The sequence below is a fragment of the Scomber japonicus genome, chromosome 5 (genome assembly GCF_027409825.1).
Source record: "Scomber japonicus isolate fScoJap1 chromosome 5, fScoJap1.pri, whole genome shotgun sequence".
NCBI lineage: Eukaryota > Metazoa > Chordata > Actinopteri > Scombriformes > Scombridae > Scomber > Scomber japonicus.
Genome location: NC_070582.1, coordinates 10,318,275 through 10,344,682, shown reverse-complemented (window position 1 = coordinate 10,344,682; position 26,408 = coordinate 10,318,275). Strand labels below are relative to the sequence as shown.

The 26,408-nt window shown below is 37.2% G+C and overlaps 3 protein-coding genes across 5 annotated transcripts; all 3 read right to left on the bottom strand.

Moving 5' to 3' along the window:
• Nucleotides 1–259: 259 nt before the first annotated feature.
• On the bottom strand, nt 260–12,418 carry LOC128358290 (interferon-induced transmembrane protein 1-like). 2 transcript variants are annotated; one of them, XM_053318518.1, is made up of 3 exons: nt 12,355–12,418; nt 1,977–2,210; nt 260–993 (listed from the first exon to the last, which is right to left on the bottom strand). In XM_053318518.1, exons 2-3 carry the CDS (start codon nt 2,187–2,189, stop codon nt 772–774), a joined length of 435 nt encoding a protein of 144 aa, XP_053174493.1. In that variant the 5' UTR covers nt 2,190–2,210; nt 12,355–12,418; the 3' UTR covers nt 260–771. The 2 variants fall into 2 exon arrangements, with proteins under 2 accessions (XP_053174493.1, XP_053174492.1); XM_053318517.1 differs by lacking the exon at nt 12,355–12,418 and adding an exon at nt 2,307–2,400 and having other exon boundaries at nt 1,977–2,225.
• On the bottom strand, nt 5,547–25,425 carry cat (catalase). Of its 2 annotated transcripts, none has more exons than XM_053318516.1 (13): nt 25,268–25,425; nt 24,107–24,278; nt 23,036–23,146; nt 21,910–22,040; nt 20,695–20,799; nt 20,433–20,558; nt 20,132–20,323; nt 19,359–19,511; nt 19,050–19,188; nt 18,498–18,628; nt 17,795–17,902; nt 17,253–17,336; nt 5,547–6,511 (listed from the first exon to the last, which is right to left on the bottom strand). In XM_053318516.1, the coding sequence occupies exons 1-13, from the start codon at nt 25,331–25,333 to the stop codon at nt 6,446–6,448; spliced, it is 1,584 nt and encodes a 527-aa protein (XP_053174491.1). In that variant the 5' UTR covers nt 25,334–25,425; the 3' UTR covers nt 5,547–6,445. The 2 variants fall into 2 exon arrangements, with proteins under 2 accessions (XP_053174491.1, XP_053174490.1); XM_053318515.1 differs by lacking the exon at nt 5,547–6,511 and adding an exon at nt 15,244–16,905.
• Nucleotides 8,457–9,957, bottom strand: LOC128358352 (dispanin subfamily A member 2b-like). The gene is made up of 2 exons (XM_053318594.1): nt 9,740–9,957; nt 8,457–8,609 (listed from the first exon to the last, which is right to left on the bottom strand). The coding sequence occupies exons 1-2, from the start codon at nt 9,953–9,955 to the stop codon at nt 8,457–8,459; spliced, it is 369 nt and encodes a 122-aa protein (XP_053174569.1). The 5' UTR covers nt 9,956–9,957.
• Nucleotides 25,426–26,408: the final 983 nt, after the last annotated feature.

Genomic DNA, 26,408 nt, shown 5'->3' with positions numbered 1-26,408 from the left:
ATAAATTTGATTGTTTTATTTTAAGCAGTAGGACTAGAAAAGTTCTACACCCTTTCGAACATTGAATGGTTATTATTTTGTTGTCTATCTGAAAATGTTGCTATCATTTCTATTGTGTTATAATTCATAGCCTATTTATTTTAATTTGTTATTTTAACATGTTTAACATGCAATAAAATTCAGTTCCAGTTGTCTAGTTTTGTCAATTGGATCTTTTAAGTATGAAAAGTTTTATAGTTTATTAGTTTATAGTTTCCGTACATGTGTTTTTTTGTTTTTTGTTTTGTTCTTCTGGGTGCACCCAATTTATTTGTAACAAGTCAACTTCAGGATGTTGGACAGTTGAAAGGGATATCACATGTTTCAACACAGTGAAAGTGTAACTTCATGGTAGTAGGAAATAATACCAGCATCTATACAACCACAATCTTTGTACCCGGAAAAAAATCATGACAAAATAGACACACTTTCTCAAATGCCTTTAAATTTCTTGATAAATGAAACTGTTGCTGAAACACAAGCCTCCCTGACAGAATATCTGACTTGAGTAACAAAGTCTTGCACTCACACATGACTGCTGTTAAGGAAATGTTGTTATATTTAGGATTTTCAACACCAATGAAAGTAAGTGTCTGTTTTACTCAAAAATATAAGCAAAAAGGCATAAAAAGTTACCAACTGTGCCATGCGTATAAAGCAGATTATCACAAGTATCACCAAGCCACAACAGCAGGCTCTAACTCTAACTCTAACACATTTGAAATGATGCTATTAATGGCCATAGTATGGGTATCTGTCGTATCTGTCGTATCTGTCGTATCCGTTGTGTGAGTAAAATGCTCTCTTTGAAACCTCAACTATAACAATAATAGTAATTATAAAAATAACAATCATGGTGACAACCAGGACGGTGGACACGATGTTGAGGCAGCGGGCAGTGGCACCGTAGTGTCTGGCACCCTCCAGGTCTCCAGCCACCTTCCGGTCTCTGGCCTGAAAAAGCAAAATCACATCTCATATTTTTCAACAAAAACTTTTAGACTTGTTTGCTGTATTTCCATGCGGCAAATTTGATTGCTTTCTTCCTTTTTGATCTGAATTTCTATTAGCCTATCTTTGACTTTCTATCTCTGTCATTAGTTTGTACATTTGTAAGCATATATTTTAAATATTGAAGTGAAGAAAACCAAAAAACACAGCTATCTGCATGGCTGGATACTATTGCTGGTTTGTGAGAAAATATTAGTTTGGGATTTGGGTGAACTGACCTTTTAAAAATAGTTTTAAATATGCAAATAACTTCCCATAACTTGAACAAATCCATAATGTTTTCTGCCAAATCCCTTTCATATATAAGCATTACATTCAGGTCACAGTGGTAAGAATTTATTTTTCTGAAATAAAAATACATCATTGAAAAACCCAGAATGTCATTTAATAAAACTTACTGCCATAGTCCAAGCTGTAACTCTGTTACCTAATCCAAAGAAAGATGATACCATGCTGTCTACATGGACAGGAAACAGAGTCACACCTTGAGGCACAGATTAACTTTTTAATTGCATAGCAGGAATTTAATTCTCCCTTTAAATTCTAATTCTGGGTAAGATTATTCTCCATATTGCTTCATCATTTAGTGGGAAAAATTGCTCACTATTATAAACATACAATATATTGATAAGAGCAATGCAACAGGAAGGAACATTAAACTAGTAATGTACTCATCAGCACTGTGCACACAGTCTACAGTTTATATTAATACAAATGAATACATTCAGAATATCCAACATGTATTATGCATCTGAGTATTAACTCTACATTGAAACACACTTCCTTGCAGTGCTTTTATAAACATGCATTATTGATGTGTCTTTAAGATTACTTCACTTAATTCAATTATATTAAAATTCAGAACTAAATTATTGGTACTCAAAGAATGTCATTCATAAGCAAGTCAGGACAGTTCATCATCTCACCTTGATAGAGTAGATCAGTGCTGCCAGTCCAAGGCAGAGAGGGTTCGAGTAGACAAAGCAGCACAGGGACCAGATGATGTGGTCTTTGGGGGGGTCATTGGTGATGTTCACAGTGGTGTACTGAACGGCTGACCCTGCAGGCTGTGCGGGGAACCCATCATGCCACACTCCCTGCAGTGGAAAAGCTTCGGCCGGGTAACCTGGAGGATTCATCACTGTCAGCTCAACTGTAGCCTGGAGAAGAGGAAGCTGTGAAAGAACTGAACTTTCAGTGCGATGTGTGTGTGTGTATGTGTATACCAAGAGCCAATGAGAGAAATGCATGCATACCACACTGTGTGAAAGTTGTTTGTGCATTCAATACATGACATCTTCTTTCTTTCTTCTTCTCTTAAGAGTTTGTAGATTTAATACCCTGTAGTATAACCATCAGGTAAAAGTTTTTACTGTCAAGTTTCAGGTTGTATAATAACTTTGGTGGTTTGAATCTGTATAAAACACTATAAAATCTGTATAAGGCCATTGCCACCAGTTTCAACTGTATTTTGTACATTTAGCATTGCAAACATGTCTCCCAAGGCTGTGTTCTCAGTCCAGTCCTCTACTCACTCTTCACATATGACTGCACTACCTCCCACAACTCCAACACCCTCATCAAATGTAGTGGAACTCATAACCAACCACACTGAAACTACCTACAGGGAGGAGGTCCAGACACTGACCACCTGCTGTAAGAACAACGACCTCATCCTCAACACAAAGAAAACTCAAGAAATCATAATGGACTTTAAAAAAAAAAAACATGATGGTCTTTGCATCAATGGGGGGGGGGGGGGGGGTGGAGAGGGTTTCGAATGTTAAGTTCCTGGGAATGCACATCACTGAGGACCTGACCTTTTGTTGGTCTGACTCCACAGAAACAGGCACATTCTCTTGATGTTGATAATTATTTTCGCTTTCATGCGAAGAGAATCAAGTGTCATGATTGACTTTATCATTTCTCATTTTGACGGCTGGGAAAGTGATGATTGGTCAGCATGTCACAAGGCTCTGTGGTTGGTTTGAAACATCTGGTGTGTGGGGGAAATGATCACTTGTCAGAAAATGGGCAGTGCCAGCTGTAACCAAAAGCCCAGAGATGAAACCAAACGAAAGAAAAAAGGAAGAGAAAGAAGTTGCTGCAATATAGAAATAAAAAAGTCCTGTGAAAAAAGTTGTCTTTGCAGTAAGAAGGCTTTCAGTGCTCTCTTTGATGCCTGAGTTTGTGAAGGAGCTGGAGCACCTGATCTCTGACTTTGAAAAGAGAAAGGCAAGAAAGAAGAACCTCTAATAGTACTAAGAACCATTATTCTGTGTGTGCATTTAGTTGTGTTATCTCTTGAAACAGAGTGGTCATTTATTAATACATAATAGTTTTTAACTTCAGTTGTTGCTGATATGTGTAATGTTATGGATACATATTTCAGATTTGAAGCTGAAGTATGAAGTTTTCAGGGGCTTTAAACGTTTCTCACAACCCTAACCCAAGAGTTTATCAGAGGTCGATACAGTTTCTAAAAAAGCACATCTGACCACAATGGAAAATGGAGCGCAAGCTGCAGCAAAAAGCTTTAACCACTCTTTCAAAAAAACACAGATACTGCTTTGGGTAGTATGAGGAGGGGAGGGGTCCAAATTCTCACACAAATTCATTTTGCAAATAGATATATAAATATATGCCTGGAATGATTACTTTTGCAACACTGTTAAAGAGATATTCAAATTTACAGCGTGCATTTAAAATAAACCCATGACTGACGTTCAAACACTGCTACATAACTGTTCATTAATGATACATGCAAAGAAATACAATGTATTTCAGTGAAGTCTCCATGCATGTTACAAGCCCAACAGTGGTTAAGCTGCACTTTCTGGCTTCCTCTTTCACCCTCCCTATTAATCTCTTACCACCTCTCCATTGAAGGAACAACTGTTTCAGTATTACATGTACGTTTTAGAAAAGGTGTCAACATTGGTTCATATAAGATTTTAACATTCCTTCATCCCTTCCCTCCCTCACTCCAAAAATACTGAATAAAGTGATTTAACTTATAAAACTGTATAAATCCCCTGGAAGATTTTTCAGGTCTGGTGGTACGCAACAGAAAAACCCTCAATAGACGAGACGTGCAAGGTGGCATATTTGGGCAGTCAGATGACAAGGAGAGGATAACTAATTAAGCTGTTTTTATTGCATGTAATTAAGCCTTCACGGTAAACTATTAACTACATCTACTCATATAAATTCTCTGTCAGCTACACTCAGAAACAAGATGATGTACTGAGTATATAACACCCCAAAAAGGGGGCACTTTCTCTCTCGGAGGCCAAACCATGACTGTAACTTTTACAAATGTAAAGTTAACAACAAGTAACAACTTAAAAAATAAATAAATGAATAAAATAATGTGCTTGTTCCAAAAGAGAGATTGGAGAAGAGCCATTCAGTTACGTTTCACTGTACTTTTGTAAGAAATAACCAGGTTATCTGCAGGTAACCCTGACCTTAACCCTAATCCAACCTGGTCATTAAAAGCATTTTCTGCTAACCTTCTGTGTTTTTATAGCCTTTATTTTAAGTCTATTTTTGTATTAGGATTACCTCAAAGTTTACTTATGTACTCATACTTACATTATTCAGTTGTGTATAACGTTCATTTTCAATTATTTTCTTTAAGTTTTAATGTTTATAAAACAATTTGAAAGTACATTGTGTTTACATTCTGTAAAATAAATACAGTTACTGTACCTTACCTTGCATATAACCACACATTTCCTGTGCATGCTGAAGTGTATCAAGTTGTGGCAGCATGATAATGTTATCATGCAGCACTTCTAAATACATTAAATCAGTTCAACAACCCAATAGTTAACTATCATTGTGTTTTTTTTAAATTGTACTTGTCACACTGGAGTTAAAAATTAAAAAGAGTAAACCCATAAAATAGCAGTCAATATGGGAAGCTAGATTGATCTGTTTAAAAAAGGCAAATTAAAATTAGGTCTCATTTACACCTTTTGGGATGGTAATGTTGTCCTGTTACTTCATCCAGACTTCAATACTTTTAAAAGCTTTTAAATGAATTGCTGTAGATGGTAACCAGAGGAAGAATCTTACTTACTTTAGTGACCCCTCGGCTTCTCACTGTAGTGTAACTAGCATGTCAAAGTTTTCACTTAACCTGTCAAATATCACTATCTACTAGACAAAGTGGCACAAAATTTGAGAGTTTAAGTTGCATAACATTGATGGTTTGAATATGTTTAAAACTATCTACGATCCTATATCTGGATCAGAGAGGTAATCACACAGAGGCTGAAATCAGCAGTCTAGAAGATGTTACCTATAAGTATGCTAGAAAATTATCAGAGGGAAGATTCAAAAGCCTTCAGTCCTGCAGACACCCCCAGCAACAAAACAGCAACTGCCAAAATCAGCCAAATCAGGTACTGAACAGATGTTAGGGCTCTGTAGCCCTAACAGGAAGCCCTTTCATGTCAGGTTTCATCTGTTGCGCCATTTGATCAGTCATTACTGCATTAAAGTGAAATGCACATACAATTCCAACAAGGTGTTTGGTGTTACTAGTCATTGGTCAAAATTAAACATAAATGTGGACTACTTTTTAATCATTACAAAAAGTCATGTTTAACTGGTCAATCAAGACAAAAATAACTTAAAAGGCTTTTTTCCTCAGACTGAGTGACCCAGAGAGCTAAGGCATGATGAATTGATCTCTAGTTATGCTATAGTCTTTTATTAACTTATTGTTAAGGCAATGGATTATATATTTTCACTTAGTTTATTTTCAGAGCAAACAAATACCGTAAAAACTGGTGTATAAGACGCAATCTATCTATTTTCTCATGCTTGGGAAAAACACTTTTCTATTAAAGACGAGTGTACTGAAATACTTCTGATCAAAACACAATCATTTTCCTGCACAACATACAGCATTAACAGGTCATCAATAGTCTATCTATTTTCATTAGCTGCCGACACAGCTGGAGTATGCAGCGCATGCTTGACACCGCTGTATATGGTATATAGGACGGTATAGTTCATGAGTGTGGAGGCTCACATCATTATCTTTACTTTTATAGTTATCATTCTTAGTATGGACGGCCTTTTACACATATAATCATATCCAGATCCAACCTCTCTCTGTATTTTACACACCTCACTTTTAAATGAAAAAATATTGCGTTAAAGGTGCGTCTTATGCACCAGTTTTTATGGTATGTAAGAAAACCATAAGCTGCATTAATTGGTTCAATTAAAAAAGAACCCTATAGTAAGTATTTCAGTCTTATATCTGATTGGCAAGTTAAGTCCATATCCTGTGACTGGTAGTAGCAGTTGATAATTATGTAAGTGCATTTTGTTCTCAGAGAAATGAGGGGAGGTCCCCTAGTGGAAATTTAAGGAATCACATCTTGGAGGACGCTGCAATGGTCGATGCTCCTGGACGGCTATAGACACGCACAGATGAGTTCTGCGAAAGTGGAAGGCAGAGAGAGACAGAGAGAGAGAAAGATGGTATAATGTGCAGCAGTTATGTACAGCAAGTGAACAATAAACTGGTAACATTATGAAAGGACTGGTGCTTATATGGTTCAAACTAAGATCGATAGATTTTGTGTTATGCGGTCAAGGAATAACATACAGAATGGGCCAACATAAAATAAATTGTGCTTATGTGTGATTATAATCACTGGTCTTCATATCCTCAACAAAATAATTTTTCTCTCCTTGTGCACATTTGATCACATCATCATCATCATCATCATCATCTCAAGTGTTTTAACTACACTAAAAATAATGTTTCAGCATTGTCAAATCACAATACTGTATTGATATAGAATAAAATGTTTCTAAACAAATAAACAAGATTACTCTTTAGCCTGAGGATGGTGCCAGAGGATGGCGCCAGAGGAAAAGCCATGTGTAACTCTGCTAACCTGCCTTGGAACGATGGAGACCAATAAGTAAGTTCTGACTAGTTAGCTAAGCAGTGGACCAGTGTCTACGTTTGTGGAGGTAAACGATCTGCTAAGTGATAATCATCAAAGAGAAACAGAGAGTCAGGGAGCCGGCCTCTCTATAAAAAGTACATACCTTAATCACTGAACTTTTATGAAGCCAACAATGTGAGCATAAACCCAGTCCATGCATGAACAGAATTTAAATGTAACTTTAATAAATTTGATTGTTTTTTTTATTTTAAGGAGTAGGACTAGAAATGTTCTACACCCTTTCGAACATTGAATGGTTATTATTTTGTTGTCTATCTGAAAATGTTGCTATCATTTCTATTGTGTTATAATTCATAGCCTATTTATTTTAATTTGTTATTCTAACATGTTTAACATGCAATCAAATTCAGTTCCAGTTGTCTAGTTTTGTCAATTGGATCTTTTAAGTATGAAAAGTTTTATAGTCAAGTTTCCGTACATGTGTTTTTTTGTTTTTTGTTTTGTTCTTCTGAGTGCACCCAATTTATTTGTAACAAGTCAACTTCAGGATGAGGTCTCAAGAAATCCTACCACACCAGTGAATTTGTGCATTGAAAAAGTTCCCCCTCAATCAGATCTCTCAGTTGAGTTCCCAATGGTATAAAAAAACCCCAAAAAAACTAGCTAAGACGGTCAAAATACAGTAAACCCACAATGTACTTACGACATTAGTGATGGGGGCCAAAATCCACAGTCCACCTTCTGTACAAAAATGTATTTAAAAGTTTATCTGGAGCTTCAGGCATCCAAATTATTCAAATAAAGAAGATATCAACATTTAAGTCTTTTTAGTCCCTCTATGTGTTACTGTTTGTTTGTTTGTTTTCTTGTTTTTTGTGTGCTGGAAAATTACAGGAGGGCAGGTCCACAGGCCAGCAGTTACCCAGCGGTTTACAAAACAGATGTTGGACAGTCAAAAGGGATATCACATGTTTCAACACAATGAAAGTGTAACTCCATGGTAGTAGGAAATAATACCAGCATCTATACAACCACAATCTTTGTACCCTGAAAAAAATCATGACCCCATCTCAAAGAGTGACAAAACAGACACACTTTCTCCAAATTTCTTTAAATGTATTGATAAATGAAACTGTTGCTGAAACACAAGCCTCCCTGACAGAATATCTGACTTAAGTAACAAAGTCTTGCACTCAAACATGACTGCTGTTAAGGAAATGTCGTTATATTTAGGATTTTCAACACCAATGAAAGTAAGTGTCTGTTTTACTCAAAAATATAAGCAAAAAGGCATAAAAAGTTACCAACTGTGCCATGCGTATAAAGCAGATTATCACAAGTATCACCAAGCCACAACAGCAGGCTCTAACTCTAACTCTAACACATTTGAAATGATGCTATTAATGGCCATAGTATGTGTTTCATCAGTTGTATCTTTGTGAGTAATACATTCTGTTTGAAAACTCAACTAGTAAGAATAGCAATAGTAATAATAGTAATTAAAGAAATAAGGGTCGTGATGACAACCAGGATGGTAGACACAATGTTGAGGCAGCGGGCAGTGGCACCGTAGTGTCTGGCACCCTCCGGGTCTCCAGCCACCTTCCGGTCTCTGGCCTGAAAAAGCAAAATCATATTTTTCAACAAAAACTTTTAGGCTTGTTTGCTGTATTTCCATGCTGCAAATTTGATTGCTTTCTTCCTTTTTGATCTGAATTTCTATTAGCCTATCTTTGACTTTCTATCTCTGTCATTAGTTTGTACATTTGTAAGCATATATTTTAAATATTGAAGTGAAGAAAACCAAAAAACACCGCTATCCGCATGGCTGGATACTATTGCTGGTTTGTGAGAAAACATTAGTTTGGGATTTGGGTGAACTGACCTTTTAAACAATAATTTTAAATATGCAAATAACTTCCCATAACTTGAACAAATCCATAATGTTTTCTGCCAAATCCCTTTCATTTATAAGCGTTGCATGCAGGTCACAGTGGTAAAAATGTATTTTTCTGAAATAAAAATACCTGGCATACATAATTGAAAAACCCAGAATGTCATTTAATAAAACTTACTGCCATTGTCCAAGCTGCAACTCTGTTACCTAATCCAAAAAAAGATGATACCATGCTGTCTACTTGGACAGGAAACAGAGTCACACCTTGAGGCACAGATTAACAATCTTTTTTATTGCATAGCAGGAATTTAATTCTCCCTTTAAATTCTAATTCTGGGTAAGATTATTCTCCATATTGCTTCATCATTTAGTGGGAAAAATTGCTCACTATTATAAACATACAATATATTGATAAGAGCAATGCAACAGGAAGGAACATTAAACTAGTAATGTACTCATCAGCACTGTGCACACAGTCTACAGTTTATATTAATACAAATGAATACATTCAGAATATCCAACATGTGTTATGCATCTGAGTATTAACTGTATATTGAAACACACTTCCTTGCAGTGCTTTTATAAGCATGCATTATTGATGTGTCTTTAAGATCCTGGTGTGGAAAAAGCCTTACGAGTGCAGTTTAAATTATGCAGATTAGAGAGGGAAACTGGTCAGATTGTATATTAATGGAGCGTAAAAAACCCTGTGACTGATATATTACAATTACAATACATATATTAGATATCACTAACACTTAATTCAATTATATTAAAATTTAGAACTAAATTATTGGTACTCAAAGAATGTAATTCATAAGCAAGTCAGGACAGTTGCATATCATCTCACCTTGATAGAGTAGATCAGTGCTGCCAGTCCAAGGCAGAAAGGGTTCGAGTAGACAAAGCAGCACAGGGACCAGATGATGTGGTCGCTGGGGGGGGCAGTGGTGATGTTCACAGTGGTGAACTGAATGGCTGTTGACCCCGCAGGCTGTGCAGGGAGCCCATCATGCCTCACTCCCTGCAGCGGAAAAGCTTCGGCCGGGTAACCTGGAGGATTCATCGCTGTCAGCTCAACTGTAGTCTGGAGAAGAGGAAGCTGTGAAAGAACTGAACTTTCAGTGCAATTTGTAGTGGCTTTTGGGGTCAGTGGGCCCATTATTTTAAAACAATGTGTACACCAAGAGCCAATGAGAAAAATGCATGCATACCACACTGTGTGAAAGTTGTTGGTGCATTCAATACATGACATCTTTCTTTCTTCTTCTCTTAAGAGTTTGTAGATTTAATAGTAGTGTAGATTGTACAATAGTAGATTGTAGTGTAACCATCAGGTAAAGGGTTTTATTGTCAAGTTTCAGGTTGTATAATAACTTTGGTGGTTTGAATCTGTCTAAAACTACCAGTGCAAATAAGGCCATTGCCATCAGTTTCAACTGTATTTTGTACATTTAGCATTGCAAACATGTCTCCCAAGGCTGTGTTCTCAGTCCAGTCCTCTACTCACTCTTCACATATGACTGCACTACCTCCCACAACTCCAACACCCTCATCAAATTTGCAGATGACACAAAGGTAGTGGAACTCATAACCAACAACACTGAAACTGCCTACAGGGAGGAGGTCCAGACACTGACCACCTGCTGCAAGAACAACGACCTCATCCTCAGCACAAAGAAAACTCAAGGCATCATAATGGACTTAAAAAAAAACAACACCATGATGGTCTTTGCATCAATGGGGGGGGGGGGGGGGGGGGGGGGTTCGAATGTTAAGTTCCTGGGAATGCACATCACTGAGGACCTGACCTTTTGTTGGTCTGACTCCACAGAAACAGGCACATTCTCTTGATGTTGATAATTATTTTCGCTTTCATGCGAAGAGAATCAAGTGTCATGATTGACTTTATCATTTCTCATTTTGACGGCTGGGAAAGTGATGATTGGTCAGCATGTCATAAGGCTCTGTGGTTGGTTTGAAACATCTGGTGTGTGGGGAAAATGATCACTTGTCAGAAAATGGGCAGTGCCAGCTGTAACCAAAAGCCCAGAGATGAAACCAAACGAAAGAAAAAAGGAAGAGAAAGAAGTTGCTGCAATAAAAAATAAAAAAGTCCTGTGAAAAAAGTTGTCTTTGCAGTAAGAAGGCTTTCAGTGCTCTCTTTGATGCCTGAGTTTGTGAAGGAGCTGGAGCACCTGATCTCTGACTTTGAAAAGAGAAAGGCAAGAAAGAAGAACCTCTAATAGTACTAAGAACCATTATTCTGTGTGTGCATTTAGTTGTGTTATCTGTTGTGATTGACTAGATAACGTGTTCTGCATCACTGTAGTGTGACGCTGCTATAGGTCTATGAGGGAGCTCACTTAGTGACTCTTATTTTGAAACCTGCAATCAGGTATTTCTGTGTGTATCTCAGGATGGCATTGTTGTACACTCAGTCACATGTATATTCGACTGAGTTGGTACATGTACCAATAATTAAGGCAGGGTGGGTAACATCAAGTGGACGTGATTTGTGGAGCGAGATGATGTGGGGCCCCTGGGGGCACTGATCCAGCCTTGGCCATACTGGAGGAAAAAAACACTCTCACAAGCTGATCAAAATCTTTTTTTATACAAATCTTTTTTTTAATGCTGCCAGAGGACATTTAGAATAGCTCTGGATGCATTATTCATAACTTTATCAATGCTTTATAGCATTTACCAGTGACTGAGGTAAGTAATTAATGCAGTCAAATCAAAATGTACATTCAACTCCAACAAGGTGTTTGGTGTGACTAGTCATTGGTCAAAATTAAACTACTACTTTTTAATCTTTAAAAAAATCATGTTCATTAAAGACAAAAGTAACTTAAAGTCTTTTTTTCCTTAGACTATGTGTGTTTGTGTTGCCCAGAGAGCCAAGGCATGTTAAATATATCTCTATTTATGCTATAATCTATTATTAATTTATTTTTAAGGCAAAATCTCTTATATTTTGACTGAGTTTATGATTGATCTTCTTTAAATGGCTCAATGTATGGTTCTTGTAGTCAATCCAGGCAGTGGTACATTTGTTGGACCATGACAGGAGCTTCCATGTTGTAAAAAGTTATAAGCTGGTATGGAATTCCCTTCTGGAGATCCTTCATAATCACGATTATCAGGCACTTGGGTTATTGTCCCAGGCAGTTTCCCTCATCACTCTGAGGTAAACCAGCAGCATCAAGCATTGACTGGAAGTGGAAAGTAATTAGTTTTGTATTAGGTCATTAACCAATGTAAGGGACACAGTTTGACCTGTTTGAGATGCTAGATGAAAAGTCAATGAAATAACAACATTTTTTAAATTTGCTGCATGTCTAGACCACATTTTGTGTTAAACTGCACAACATTATCCAGTGGTTGTCAAAACATTTTACTCAAAACCAGAAATGTTAAAATCATAGTTATGGTAGAGTTAAAGTCAAGGACTGGGTTTACCTTCGGGCTCTCTGCATTGTACTTGTGGAGAAGGACCTGAACTCTGTTTCCATAGTCTGCATGGACAGCCTTCAAGTTCTCGACCTGCAGAAAGAAAATGACAAAAAGACATGAAGGCCCTGCAAACATATTTACTATGCAAGTACTTTTACCTTTCAAAGTTAGAACAGTATTTGTATTCTCATGAGAAATCTCTGTATTTTATTCTGTGCTCTCCACAGTGGTTTGAAGGATGCATATCAGGCCCTGTTTATATCTAGAATTAACACACGTCTCCATTGATCCTATCACAAGAGGACAGCTGCGCCTTGCTGGGGACACATCAAGATGCATTAGCATTTACACTACAAAAGATATGTGGTCAAATGTGTCCCAGGCCCTCTCAGCAAGTGGTTTGACTGATCAGATCACAATGTGTCTTGGAGGTCGTTTACACTTATGATGAGATCACCTGAGACGCATGTTAATGGCAGATGTAAACAGAGTCTTAAACCATATAGTATATATAGTGGTCATTTATTAATACATAATAGCTTTTAACTTCAGTTGTTGCTGATATGTGTAATGTTATGGATACCTATTTCAGATTTGAAGCTCAAGTATGAAGTTTTCAGGGGCTTTAAAAGTTTCTCACAACCCTAACCCAAGAGTTTATCAGAGGTCGATACAGTTTCTAAAAAAGTACATCTGACCACAATGGAAAACGGAGCGCAAGCTGCAGCAAAAAGCTTTAACCACTCTTTCAAAAAACCACAGATACTGCTTTGGGTAGATGATGGTTGAGGTCAGGGACGTGCAGAGGATGGTGGAGGAGGGGAGGGGTCCGAATTCTCACACAAATTCATTTTGCAAATAGATATAGAAATATATGCCTGGAATGATTACTTTTGCAACACTGTTAAAGAGATATTCAAATGTACAGCGTGTATTTAAAATAAACCCATGACTGAGGTTCAAACACTGCTACATGACTGTTCATTAATGATACATGCAAAGAAATACAATGTATTTCAGTGAAGTCTCCATGCATGTTACAAGCCCAACTGTGGTTAAGCTGCACTTTCTGGCTTCCTCTTTCACCTCCCTATTAATCTCTTACCACCTCTCCATTGAAGGAACAAATGTTTCAGTATTACATGTACGTTTAAAAAAGGTGTCAACATTGGTTTATATAAGATTTTAACATTCCTTCATCCCTTCCCTCCCTCACTCCAAAAATACTGAATAAAGTGATTTAACTTATAAAACTGTATAAATCCCCTGGAAGGTTTTTCAGGTCTGGTGGTACGCAACAGAAAAACCCTCAATAGACGAGACGTGCAAGGTGGCATATTTGGGCAGTCAGATGACAAGTAGAGGATATCTAATTAAGCTGTTTTTATTGCATGTAATTAAGCCTTCATGGTAAACTATTAACTACATCTACTCATATAAATTATCTGTCAGCTACACTCAGAAACAAGATGATGTACTGAGTATATAACACCACAAAGAGGGGGCACTTTCTCTCTCGGAGGCCAAACCATGACTGTAACTTTTATAAATGTAAAGTTAACAACAAGTAACAAGTAAAAAAATAAATAAATGAATAAAATAATGTGCTTGTTCCAAAAGAGAGATTGGAGAAGAGCCATTCAGTTACGTTTCACTGTACAGTACTTTTGTAACAAATAACCGGGTTATCTGCAGGTAACCCTGACCTTAACCCTAATCCAACCTGGTCTTTAAAAGCATTTTCTGCTAACCTTCTGTGTTTTCATAGCCTTTATTTTAAGTCTATTTTTGTATTAGGATTACCTCAAAGTTTACTTATTTACTCATACTTAAATTATTCAGTTGTGTAACGTTCATTTTTAATTATTTTCTTTAAGTTTTAATGTTTATAAAACAATTTGAAAGTACATTGTGTTTACATTCTGTAAAATAAATAGTTACCGTACCTTACCTTGCACATAACCACACATTTCCTGTCTATGCTGAAGTGTATCGACTTGTGGTATTTCAAAGTGGAGCATGATAGTGTTATCATGCAGCACTTCTAAATACATGAATTCAGTTCAACAACCCAATAGTTAACTATCATTGTGTTTTTTTTAAACTACTAAACTAAAACTTTACTTGTCACACTGGAGTAAATACAATTATAAGAGCAAACCCATAACAAACAGCAGCCAAGATGGGAAGCTAGATTGATCTGTTTAAAAAAGGCAAATTAAAGTTAGGTCTCATTTACACCTTTTGGGATGGTAATGTTGTCCTGTTACTTGTTCCATACTTTTAAAAGCTTTTAAATGAATTGCTGTTTGTATAGAAATTGATGGTGACCAGAGGAAGAATCTTACTTACTTTAGTGACCTCTCGACTTCTCACTGTAGTGTAACTAGCATGTCAAAGTTTTCACTTAACCTGTAAAATATCACTATCTACTAGACAAAGTGGCACAAAATTTGAAAGTTTAAGTTGCATAACATTGATGGTTTGAATATGTTTAAAACTATCTACGATCCTATATCTGGATCAGAGAGGTAATCACACAGATAAGCTGAAATCAGCAGTCTAGAAGCTGTTACATATAAGTGTGCTAGAAAATGTATAGAGGGAAGAGGGAAGATTCAAAAGCCTTCAGTCCTGCAGACACCCCTGGGTTTACAAAACAGCAACTGCCAAAATCAGCCAAATCAGGAACTGAACAGATGAAGCTCTGTAGCCTTAACAGGAAGCCCTTTCATGCCAGGTTTCATCTGTTGCGCCATTTGATAAAACGGCACATTTTCTCTGTCAGCTCAATGATATTTACTTCTCACGCCATCTTAAGTTCCATGAAGATGCAAACCTGCTTTAAAAGGACAGCTGCAGAAGAACAAATAAGGGAGACAAATGGTGACAAACGAAAGCTGCTAATAAGCTTTAATTACAAAATAATTGATACGCACTAAATACACATCTCATCCCAAAGAAGTTCACAACTTTTATATTAATAAAAAAAACATTACATTCAGATTAGTTTATGAATACACATCAGTAGCAGGATATGTAACTAATTCATATGAACAGTTATACTTTTGATTTTACCATGTTTGCATCCTGTTGGGAATCTTTGATCTCGTTCAAAGATGAGTCTGAACTGAGGATGAAAGAATCAAATTCAACACTCATTTAAATCTTTCATTATTAGGTCACTAATGGCATGTGGGAAAACTTAAAAAATATCCTGTTTTCTCAATAAATTATTTCATATTGCCATTTCTGCCCATTTAAGATGAAATCCAGTTTGTTTTCTCATAAGTAATTATAGTCTGCTATGTATTCATATTGTCTATTGTTCAGTCAGGCAAAAATAAATGTGGCCAAAACTATTTATGGCCCATACTGAAAAGAAAAAAACACTCTCATAAGCCGATCAAAATCTTTTTTCCCCCCACAAATATTGTTTTAATGTTGCAAGAGGACATTTAGAGTAGCTCTGGATGCATTTTTCTTAACTTTAGCAAAAGAAAACATGACATAGTAGTATTCACACAACCTGAGGAATTATTAGAAACAATCATTACGCTTCATAGCATTTACCAAGGGCTGAGATTCAGTCATTACTGCAGTCAAAGTGAAATGCACATACAACTCCAACAAGGTGTTTGGTGTTACTAGTCATTGGTCAAAATTAAACATAAATGTGGACTACTTTTTAATCATTACAAAAAGTCATGTTTAACTGGTCAATCAAGACAAAAATAACTTAAAGGCTTTTTTCCTCAGACTGAGTGACCCAGAGAGCTAAGGCATGATGAATTGATCTCTAGTTTTGCTATAGTCTTTTATTAACTTATTGTTAAGGCAATGGATTATATATTTTCACTTAGTTTATTTTCAGAGCAAACAAATACCGTAAAAACTGGTGTATAAGACGCAATCTATCTATTTTCTCATGCTTGGGAAAAACACTTTTCTATTAAAGATGAGTGTACCGAAATACTTCTGATCAAAACACAATCATTTTCCTGCACAACATACAGCATTAACAGGTCATCAATAGTCTATCTATTTTCATTAGCTGCCGACACAGCTGGAGTATGCAGCGCATGCTTGACACCGCTGTATATGGTATATAGGACGGTATAGTTCATGAGTGTGGAGGCTCACATCATTATCTTTACTTTTATAGTTATCATTCTTAGTATGGACGGCCTTTTACACATATGATCATATCCAGATCCAACCTCTCTCTGTATTTTACACCCCTTACTTTTAAATGAAAAAATATTGTGTTAAAGGTGCGTCTTATACACCATTTTTTATGGTATGTAAGAAAACCATAAGCTGCATTAATTGGTTCAATTAAAAAAGAACCCTATAGTAAGTATTTCAGTCTTATATTTGATTGGCAAGTTAAGTCCATATCCTGTGACTGGTAGTAGCAGTTGATAATTATGTAAGTGCATTTTGTTCTCAGAGAAATGAGGGGAGGTCCCCTAGTGGAAATTTAAGGAATCACATCTTGGAGGACGCTGCGATGGTCGATGCTCCTGGACGGCTGTAGACACGCACAGGTGAGTTCTGCGAAAGTGGAAGGCAGAGAGAGAGAGAGAGAAAGATGGTATAATGTGCAGCAGTTATGTACAGCAAGTGAACACTAACTGGTAACATTATGAAAGGAAATATTTAATATTATTTCAGAGCCAAAATAAAACATTGAAACTAGCCCTCTGAGCAATGTAACTGTTTTCATGTCTGAATTTCTCCCTGCAGATCAGTAAGGTCTTTCTAATAGCGCCATTTAAAAATACACAGTGGTTTTACTTCATGTGAGAGCAACTGTTGTTCACCCTTAATTATTATATATCACCGGAGTCAACAGGATTCATTCTATGGGGACTTTGAATGTCTGTACCAACTGGGTTTACCTTCTGGGTCTCTGCATTGTACTTGTTGAGAAGGGCCTGAACTCTGTTTCCATAGTCTGCATGGACAGCCTTCAAGTTCTCGACCTGCAGAAAGAAAACAACAAAAAGACTTAAAGGCCCTGAAAACATTTATACTATGTAAACACTCTTACCTGTCAAAGTTAGAACGGTATTTGTTATTCTCATGAGAAATGTCTCTATTTCTTTTTTTTCTCTATGCTCTTCTCAGTGGTTTGAAGGATGCAGGGCAGCAAGTGGTTTGAGTGACTGGATCAAAATGTGTCTTGGAGGTATACACTTGTATTTAGCGCTGTTGTGATTAGATCAGTTCAACAACCCAATAGTTAACTATCAATCTTTTTAAAAATTTCCTTTCTGCAGTTACTTTGTAAAAGTATATTTCATTTTAAAACTGTTCTTGTCACTTTTTTAGATTGATGAAAAATTCACAACATAAATAATTAAAGCATCATAGCATACAATATGGCGACAGACTGTGGTGCTTGCACTGAGTGAACATGGTAAATGTAATGTGGACTCACCATGCGCTTCTGGATGAAGAGCTGGGCCCCTTTCAGGGCTCCTGCCATGTTCTGGCAAAGTCTCTGACGCTCCTCTTCGTTCAGCACCTGAGTGTAGAACTCACGAACCTGCAATATAACACAAAGAAATGTTGAAATTCTGGTCAAAGAGGGTCAAATTAAAATTTGATTCGTTTAGTGCATTTCACGGAAAAATTGCTGTTTAAAAATGAACTATTATTTATGTTTACACTACACTGCATATAAGAAGCACATTTACTTCCGCTTAGCAAGAGAGTAATGATATCAAACTTTTAATAAACTTTTATTATATCAGTGCATTTTTAAAACTTGACAGGAGATACAGCATCATGTGATAAACCTACCCATCCAAACAGCTGATAAGTGGCTTCACACTGACTGTAGTTGTCAGGCATACAGGGTTCCATAAAATATATTTTATTTTTATAAATATTGTAATAATAGTCCAAAATGATGTGAAAATGCATAGTTTGTAGTCCAGCTATGCTCTTGCTGTGTTGCAGTGCACTTTGAAGAATTGGCTGTGCAGAATCTTAATTATGGGTATAGGTCTGTTCTGCCTCTTGGATAAAGAGCTACGAAGTGTGTGAATTAATGTTATTAATATACTTATTTAGATCTTGTGGGCGCAAACAGTTGAGCCACATTTAACACGCCTTCGAAAGTGTGACAGAGTCTTTACCTGTGTGACATTATCATCATCTGCACTGTTGTAACGTGCCACATCTCCAGACATCTGGAACTTGGACTCCATGAATCGAGGCTGGGTTTCTGGGGCACTAAAGCTGTTGGGAAAGTAGTTTGGAGCTCCACCTAGAGGCCAGACACACCAAACACTCGTGAATCAGGTATGAAGAAAAAAGGCTGTTGAAGGTTGAATTCTACAAAATTGTTATTAATAGTGAGTAAATACAATCCCTGTATAAAATGAATGATACCATAAACATCAGCTATATGACATATAGTATACATTCTACACAGTGTGTGAAGTTTACAGATGGCATTTTCTTAGTATTCATGTATTCATTTCTCACAGTTTGGATAAGATGGGAATCTGAAAATATATTTTCTTATAGCTATAAAGGGAGAAAGAAAACATTCAAATGGCTACATCTGGTGGCCATCCCTTAGTATTACAATTATGGGAAAGGATTAAATATAAGACCAAGATAAAGCAACGAGTCAGAATATAAGTGGTTTCACAGCTGTAACTACTGATATTTTAGATATATACCTTGGTTGTCAAACATGCACATCGGACCGTCACGCTGGTAGTTGGCCACACGGGCCCGGAAGGGGCAGTTGACGGGTAACTGCAGGTAGTTGGCTCCCAGACGGTGTCGATGTGTGTCTGGGTAGGAGAAGAGACGACCCTAAAAGGAGAAATTATTTATGTGACTTAAGACCATGATCACACAGCATGGAGTACAAACAGAACATTAAATATAACAAACAATAAAACATAGCATGCAATTCAATGATTTATTTATGTTTTTTTTTTTTTTTACAGAGAAACAATCAGTGATACTATACTGTTGGTTACCTGCAGCATCTTGTCAGGGCTGGGCTCAATGCCTGGTGGCATGTTACTGGGGTCAAAGGCTAGCTGCTCCACCTCTGCAAAGTAGTTGACTGGGTTTCTGTTGAGTACCATTTTCCCCACAGGGATCAATGGATATTCTTTATGTGACCAAACCTGCATAAGAAAACTCTGTTAGCTAAAGTATACTGACACTTACTGCTGGATGGGCACAACAAAGAACTGATACATCCAAGATCCAACATCCAAGTATGTGCTATGTACCCAAGGCCTTTCTCAACATCACATCATTTCATATTTGTGTAAAGTTTCAAAACTCTAACTCACTAAAAATGACATGCATGCACATTGCTTTTATTCACTGGAACGTAAATTATAACTAAGCAGAGAGTTATGATCACAATCCAAAGTAAAGAGATATAAAAATAATTCTGCCATGTTTAAATTCTCCTAAAGCAGATTTTACAACTGCCCCTATCAACAATGAGGGAACTAACATATAATACAATAAAGATATGGATGTGAACATTTTTGTTTACTAGGTAACTGCAACACGGTGATGAAACCCTTTATCTGTGTTGGTAATTCATTTACAGGGCAGCTTTAACTTTAATGGTGTTCACTTAGTTATTACTTACTTGGTAATATTAACAAGTGTAAAGTGGTCTAAAGTATCTTTAAAAATCCTATTACAATGACAGACACTTTGGCAAAAACACTGCATACAACTACATGAGTGAAGTTGCAGTTTGTTGCACTGTGGAGGGATGGAGTACCTTGGTAAGGTCGAAGGGGTTGAACTGGAACTTCTCAGCCTGCTCAAAGGTCATGACCTGTATGAAGAAGGTCCAGGACGGGAAGTTTCCATTGGCAATGGCGTTGAACAGGTCTCCAATAGCATAATCTGGGTTGCTGGAAACCAGGCGTTCTGCCTCATCCACTGGCAGATTCTTTATTCCTTGATCAGTCTAAAAAAATATGACATATGGCATAAGTAAGCAATGTTTCAATACCAAGGAGTACATTTGTAATGTGAAATAAGGGTGAAATAAGGGTGAAACCCAGGCTCCAACAAACCTTGTAGTGGAACTTGCAGTAGAAACGCTCTCCACTAGCATTTACCAGTTTAAAGGTATGAGAGCCGTAGCCATTCATGAAACGGTAGCCATCTGGCAAACCTCGATCACTGAACAGGAAGGACACCTGCACAGGAGATATGGGACAGAAGACACAAGATTATGTCATGCAACAATACACCAACACACAAGACAGCTTAAAAATATTTCACTCTCAACCTGTCTGTCTCTTTCACAAAAGCATTAAGCTAAGTAGCAGTTACCTGATGCAGACTCTCAGGCCTCAGACTCCAGAAGTCCCACACCATGTCCGGGTCTTTCATGTGGGTTTGGGGATTGCGCTTCTGGGAGTGGATGAAGGACGGGAACTACGTGGGAAAAAAGCCACAGGTCAATGCAATGCTTTCTACACTTATGAAACTTGGAAATATGTTTTTGATCATATTCATGTTGCAGAAGGAATTATACATTTTGATTGTTTGTTTTTTGAAATACAATAAACTGTTGTTCATTTAATAGCTTATTATGATGTAATATGATGTAATTCATTCTAAAAACTGTCCCTATTTATGTCCCTATTTATATTTATTTGCATGTTTGAGAAAAGAGTTTGGTAGAAGTCATTGTTCCTGGGACTTGCTATCAGTTCCCTGTTTCGGATTCATGTTGCTTAGACATGTTCAAACTATTCCATAAAAAGCTGTGTGCCTGTGTGCAATTTGACCAATCAACTGTCTGAAGACTGAACTATGTTGATTACATGAGGCAAGCCTGGTGTGCTGCTTTTTGGTTGGAATGAAAACCTGCAGCCACATGGGCCTTTATGGAATAGAGGTGTAGCTGAATGTTGAATCCCTCTGGGTTGATTGAGGGGTTAGCCAGATCACCTGCTGCACAGGGTGTGGGGACTGGTTCCCGAATAGTAATTAAGAGCAGTGGTGTACTTTCCCTGCTTGACCAATCAGAATGTGACAACACCCTTTTTCTGGGATTTAAGAGAGGTGAGAAACTGCACACTCAGGGCAGTCTGGATTCACCGCAGACTTCATTTAAGCACTTCTGATTGAGGGGAACTTTGGGCATTCTGGAGCCTGTCTAACACTAACAAAATAAGCTCACAACGAAGATACCTGCATTAGGGCAGATCTCAGTGCTATTTGTGCAAGACTTTTTCTTGCCTTATGTGTGGAGGTTGCATTGTGTTGTATTTATTATAAAAAATAAAATAAAATCCAAACCTTTCTACACATATCAAGGAGGCATTTGTTTATAACTAAGGCCACATCTTAAATTTTGAGGTGGCTCCAAGTAAATATTCTATTTGTATTGTTTTTTAATGTGGTTGGAAAGTAATTCTCAGGCTTCTTCCCAATCAGCAGAAGCCTGGATAATTGGTACCGCCACACTGTTCTTCAATAATATTGTGGCCCTTCACTACTAAACCAATTCTGGCTCATACATCACCTACACCCACTCACCAGCAGGGCATCCCTAATGAAAAAAATGGGGGTGTTGTTTCCTGTTAGGTCCCAGTTGCCTTCATCAGTGTAAAACTTGACTGCGAAGCCTCTAGGGTCTCGCACTGTGTCTGCTGATCCTGATTCCCCAGCTGGAATAAAATGCACATGTATGACATGACAACATTTTACTCATAAATTAGTGAAATAATTGTTAATGAAAAATCTGTTGTTGCAGCAATGAGTGCAATTTTACAAAACATCCTTGCAAGTGTAGCTTTACGTTTTGAGCAGTATCATGGCTTCTTAAGCTTCCACTACTCCTCTTAACTATCTGCAAATATGTATGCCAATCAAAATACTTAGGGCACAGCCCACCTGTTTAAGACAGATAACCAGAGTGGTGCAAATTTCATGAAAGCAACAACTCCCAAAGTGGCCTATACTCAGACGACGGATATATATATACAGTATCTCACAGAAGTGAGTACACCCCTCACATTTTTGCAAATATTTCATTATATCTTTTCATGGGGCAACACTATAGAAATGAAACTTTGATACAATTTAACAGTAAATCCATAAGCTATACAAGCTGTACATGCATATCAAAGTTTCATTTCTATAGTGTTGTCCCATGAAAAGATATAATAAAATATTTGCAAAAAAGTGAGGGGTGTACTCACTTTTGTGAGATACTGTATAGTTTGTAGTTGATACTACTTACATAAATACTATACTTATTAAAAAAACATATCACTTACAACTTATACCACTTTTTAAAAGTTCTCAAATTACGTTTTACTTATCTTATGTTATCAAATGTTGTTTTAACAGTTCTGTGAAGAGTAGTCTGAGTAGAAACTGCCAATTCACTATGTTTTTAAGTGTCACACAATTTCTCCAATGACAGGGTTTGTTTGTTTATGGCAAAACTGCCAGTGTCTAGAGCAGTAAAAACATCTGTGGAAGCCACTTTATCCATGAAAAAAAATGTAAAATCAATAATACAAATTTTGAGACTCAATTTTGTAGTAAAAGAAATCTGGATTATTTATTTCCATGTTATCAAAATCTGTAAACAACAATGAAAATACATACCCTGAAGTCTAAGTCATACATACTCATATCTTATGGTTGTTCTTACCTACAGTGGAGAAGCGGACAGCAATTGGTGTAGTCTTGCCGACATGCTCAAACACCTTGGCCTTGCAGTAGCGACTGATGTCATGAGTCACCTCAAAGTATCCAAATGCACCTGCAAGGGGACAAAAATAAGACTTGTCTTTGTTTGGTTCACATATTTGAAGCAAACTGTTCAGACTAACTGGGGGTTGTCAGGTCAACAAACACAACTTGTTGAATATCTGCCTCACAGTCTCTGACCTTGATATGTAAAGCTTTCAAAGATTAGCATTAGCCTGGAGCTAATCCTCAAACAAGAACGGCCTCCATTTGCTTTTTGTCTGTTTTTTTTAGTTTTTAGTCACTTTTGTTGACTTTGGCAGATAATGTAGCTAAAGGTGCACCAGTGTAATTTGTTGCATCTGCACATAGATTTGAGCTCTTTCCAATATCAAGAAGAGGTATGAATATCATATCATGCTTTTAGAAAAAAAAACACACATTTTGGGTCCCTTGTTGGATGGCATGAGAAACAACTAATTTCATTATTTTTGTGTCTTTTATTGATATACAATTCCTTGTTATTGCCACCTAGATGCTCCGAACTTTGCTTTATAAGAATTTATGTAAAGGAGAGTGATTTATTTATTATTGCAGGGAGTGGATGATAGATGGTTGGACAGATTAAACTTCCAGTCCAAGACCACTTGTTATTCAAATGTAGTGTTCATTGACAAGTCCTGGCCATTTGTACAATACAAAAATATTAAAAGAAGGTTCAGAATTTTTCAAGTGTGTCTTATACAGTACTCAAGTGCCCATATTAACACAGAAACATGTTGCTGTATTCATTCCTCCTGATCATACTGGTTATTAAGATATCTCTTTCTACTGTACATGATAGGGGGACATCATAGTCAAAATCCTTATTCATGTTAGACTGATATCACCTGATATCAGATGCTGTGTATTGTAAATTCATTACAGAATATGTGGAGTCCAGAGCTGTTATAGTTGTTGTTATAGTAGCTAATGGGGATCCAAATGTATAAAAACACACAGTTAGCGACACAGATCAATGCTTAGTGCTCACCTGCTCCCTTAGCATGCACCACTCTTTCTGGGATTCGTTCCCGGTCAAAGTGGGCCATCTCATCTGTGAAGACCACATCCTGAACCAGCAGCGGCCCCCTCGGTCCTACAGTCTGCAGGTTGAGCTTGTCTCCAATGGGATGGCCGGCCCCTGTGGTCAGTGTGTCTGGCCTCTGTTGCAAACAACATCCAAGTTAAAAAAAACACATAGATTCACTAATGCAAGATATGCAACATATGTGGGGCCAACCTCAAAGAGGCCCAACAAGTATTTTCATAAGTGATAAATCTGTCAATAATTAATTTGTTTGATCTACTGGTGAATCATTTAGTCTACAAAATGTCAAAACAATCAGAAAGAGACTAGGTAGGACAGTGCAGTATCATGTTACAATAATACAGAACACAAACAAACTGCGAAAACCTCACATGTAAGAGGTTGGAACAAGCAAATATTTGCTATATCCTACACATTTCCAAAATATGATTGTTTCCTATTCATTGTTTATTGTATGATCATGCATGAGTATTGTCACAACATTCAGACTATTCTGGAAACCTGCACAACTGCAAAAGGAGCAATACTAATAAAATACACACTGAGACATTGCAAAATCCAAGCTGACATGCAGTGAGTGTGTGCTGGGACGTGGGCTTAAATAAGGGTTACAATAGGTGATAGTGACTGTTTGCTCTGATATGCTGTGGTTATATAACAGACAGGGGTTGAAGTTCAATCACAATGCATGCCTCTGGACAATGACCTACTTCAAATCCTGCCCCCCTAAAGGATATTAGAAGTATTTGCATTCATACTGTGACTTAAAAAGGTCTTGAGCTGATGGTCACTTATTGATAGATGCTATTTGACTTCTGCTACAGAGGCGAGTTTAACCTGCAACATTAGCAAACAAGCATGTTTGCTAGTGAGCACAAAAACAACGAGCACAAACGATCAAAATAAGCTAAATAACCTTATTTACAGTAGCGTGAAGTAGTTAAACGTTTATTTGCACGTTTGCATGTTTAAATTTCGGTGTTTTCCGGACTAGCTAGCTTTTGCATTGTTAGGCTGTTAACATTAGCTGGTTACCCCAAACGACCTCTCACCCATTTCTCACAAGACACGGCTACGCAGCACCAAAGCAAGTCAAATACAGACCTGAGAGCTTCTGTTCTCCTTCCATGTCTTCATTTGATCGGTAGCTTTATCTCTGTTTTCAGCCATCTCGACAAGTCAACGCTGATGTGGCAGATGAGAAGACACTGTGGAGGAAATAGCGATACTGTCCCGATTCCTGGAGATTTCTTCCTGGACTTTCGCTCGACGAGGTCCCGCCCCCTCTTGCACCCCTCTCCTCTGATTGGCTGCTGGGAGGAAACTGACCTACTTTTGAGAGATGAGGGGAAAAATACATAAACACAAAGATCGTCTATTGCCCTTTATTAATGCAGAATTACTTTGGTTGAGTTGTGACCAGGGGCAGATTTAGGAGTCAGGGACAGTTTTTAACATGTGAACATGTTTGTTCTTGGTGGTGTTAATTCTTTGAGCTGGGGTGTAATATTTAATCAAGCTGTGTGTTTTTTTTTACAGAGGATATCTCCAACTGTGTACCATATCTCACAGCAACAGTTGCCTGCAAACAACAGCCCAGTAATTCAAGCTCATTCAAACAAGATAAATAATAAGTACGGCTGTTACTGTTGAATTGCTTTTATTTCAAACAGCATTCACACAATACACTGTAATCTTGAGGCACATTCACATCAAGTGCTAAATAACTTCATGCATGGTTGAATGTAGGCTACAACTTTGTTGAATCAAATGCAAATGCTGATTGTAAATGAAAATATTGCTTCATTATTTGGCACAGTAGGAAATGTTTTTCATTGTATGACCACAGGTGTATTATTTTTGGACTGACTGTAAATGTGAGGTGAGGAATGCAGCTGGATGTTGACCAAAACATAGAGTAGGTTCTTCTTGGAAAAAGAAAAAGGAATGCACAACAATGCATAAGGCTGACAATGCTTTTAGTTAGCAGATATTTCACATGATAAGTCACATTCAAAAGTTACAACAAAACAGCACTATTGCACAATGTCATAGAGAATATCTCAGACAGATAAAAAGCCACCTTGACATTCTGGCTTTGACCCTTGTCACATTATCTAAATTTTAACCAAAAAACTGCTTATTAGCAATATTACCATTCACATTCCAGCTGCAAAGAGGTACCTATTAGAGAAACGTCTTTAATGCTAACGAGAAGTCTGCACATTCAGAATGTCAAGGCGTT

Coding starts and splice junctions, on each gene's coding strand:
- cat (XM_053318516.1), bottom strand. CDS start 25,333: ATGGCTGAAAACAGAGATAAAGCTACCGATCAAATGAAGACATGGAAG. Junction 18,629..19,049: donor GTGCATGTTTGACAACCAAG/GTATATATCTAA, acceptor TCTGGCCTCTAG/GTGGAGCTCCAAACTACTTT. Junction 6,512..17,252: donor ACAATGCAGAGACCCAGAAG/GTAAACCCAGTT, acceptor CCACTTTCGCAG/AACTCATCTGTGCGTGTCTA.
- LOC128358290 (XM_053318517.1), bottom strand. CDS start 2,333: ATGCACAAACAACTTTCACACAGTGTG. Junction 2,226..2,306: donor AACAACTTTCACACAGTGTG/GTATGCATGCAT, acceptor GTTCTTTCACAG/CTTCCTCTTCTCCAGGCTAC. Junction 994..1,976: donor CACTGATCTACTCTATCAAG/GTGAGATGATGA, acceptor TTGCTTTTTCAG/GCCAGAGACCGGAAGGTGGC.
- LOC128358352 (XM_053318594.1), bottom strand. CDS start 9,955: ATGAATCCTCCAGGTTACCCGGCCGAAGCTTTTCCGCTGCAGGGAGTG. Junction 8,610..9,739: donor CACTGATCTACTCTATCAAG/GTGAGATGATAT, acceptor TTGCTTTTTCAG/GCCAGAGACCGGAAGGTGGC.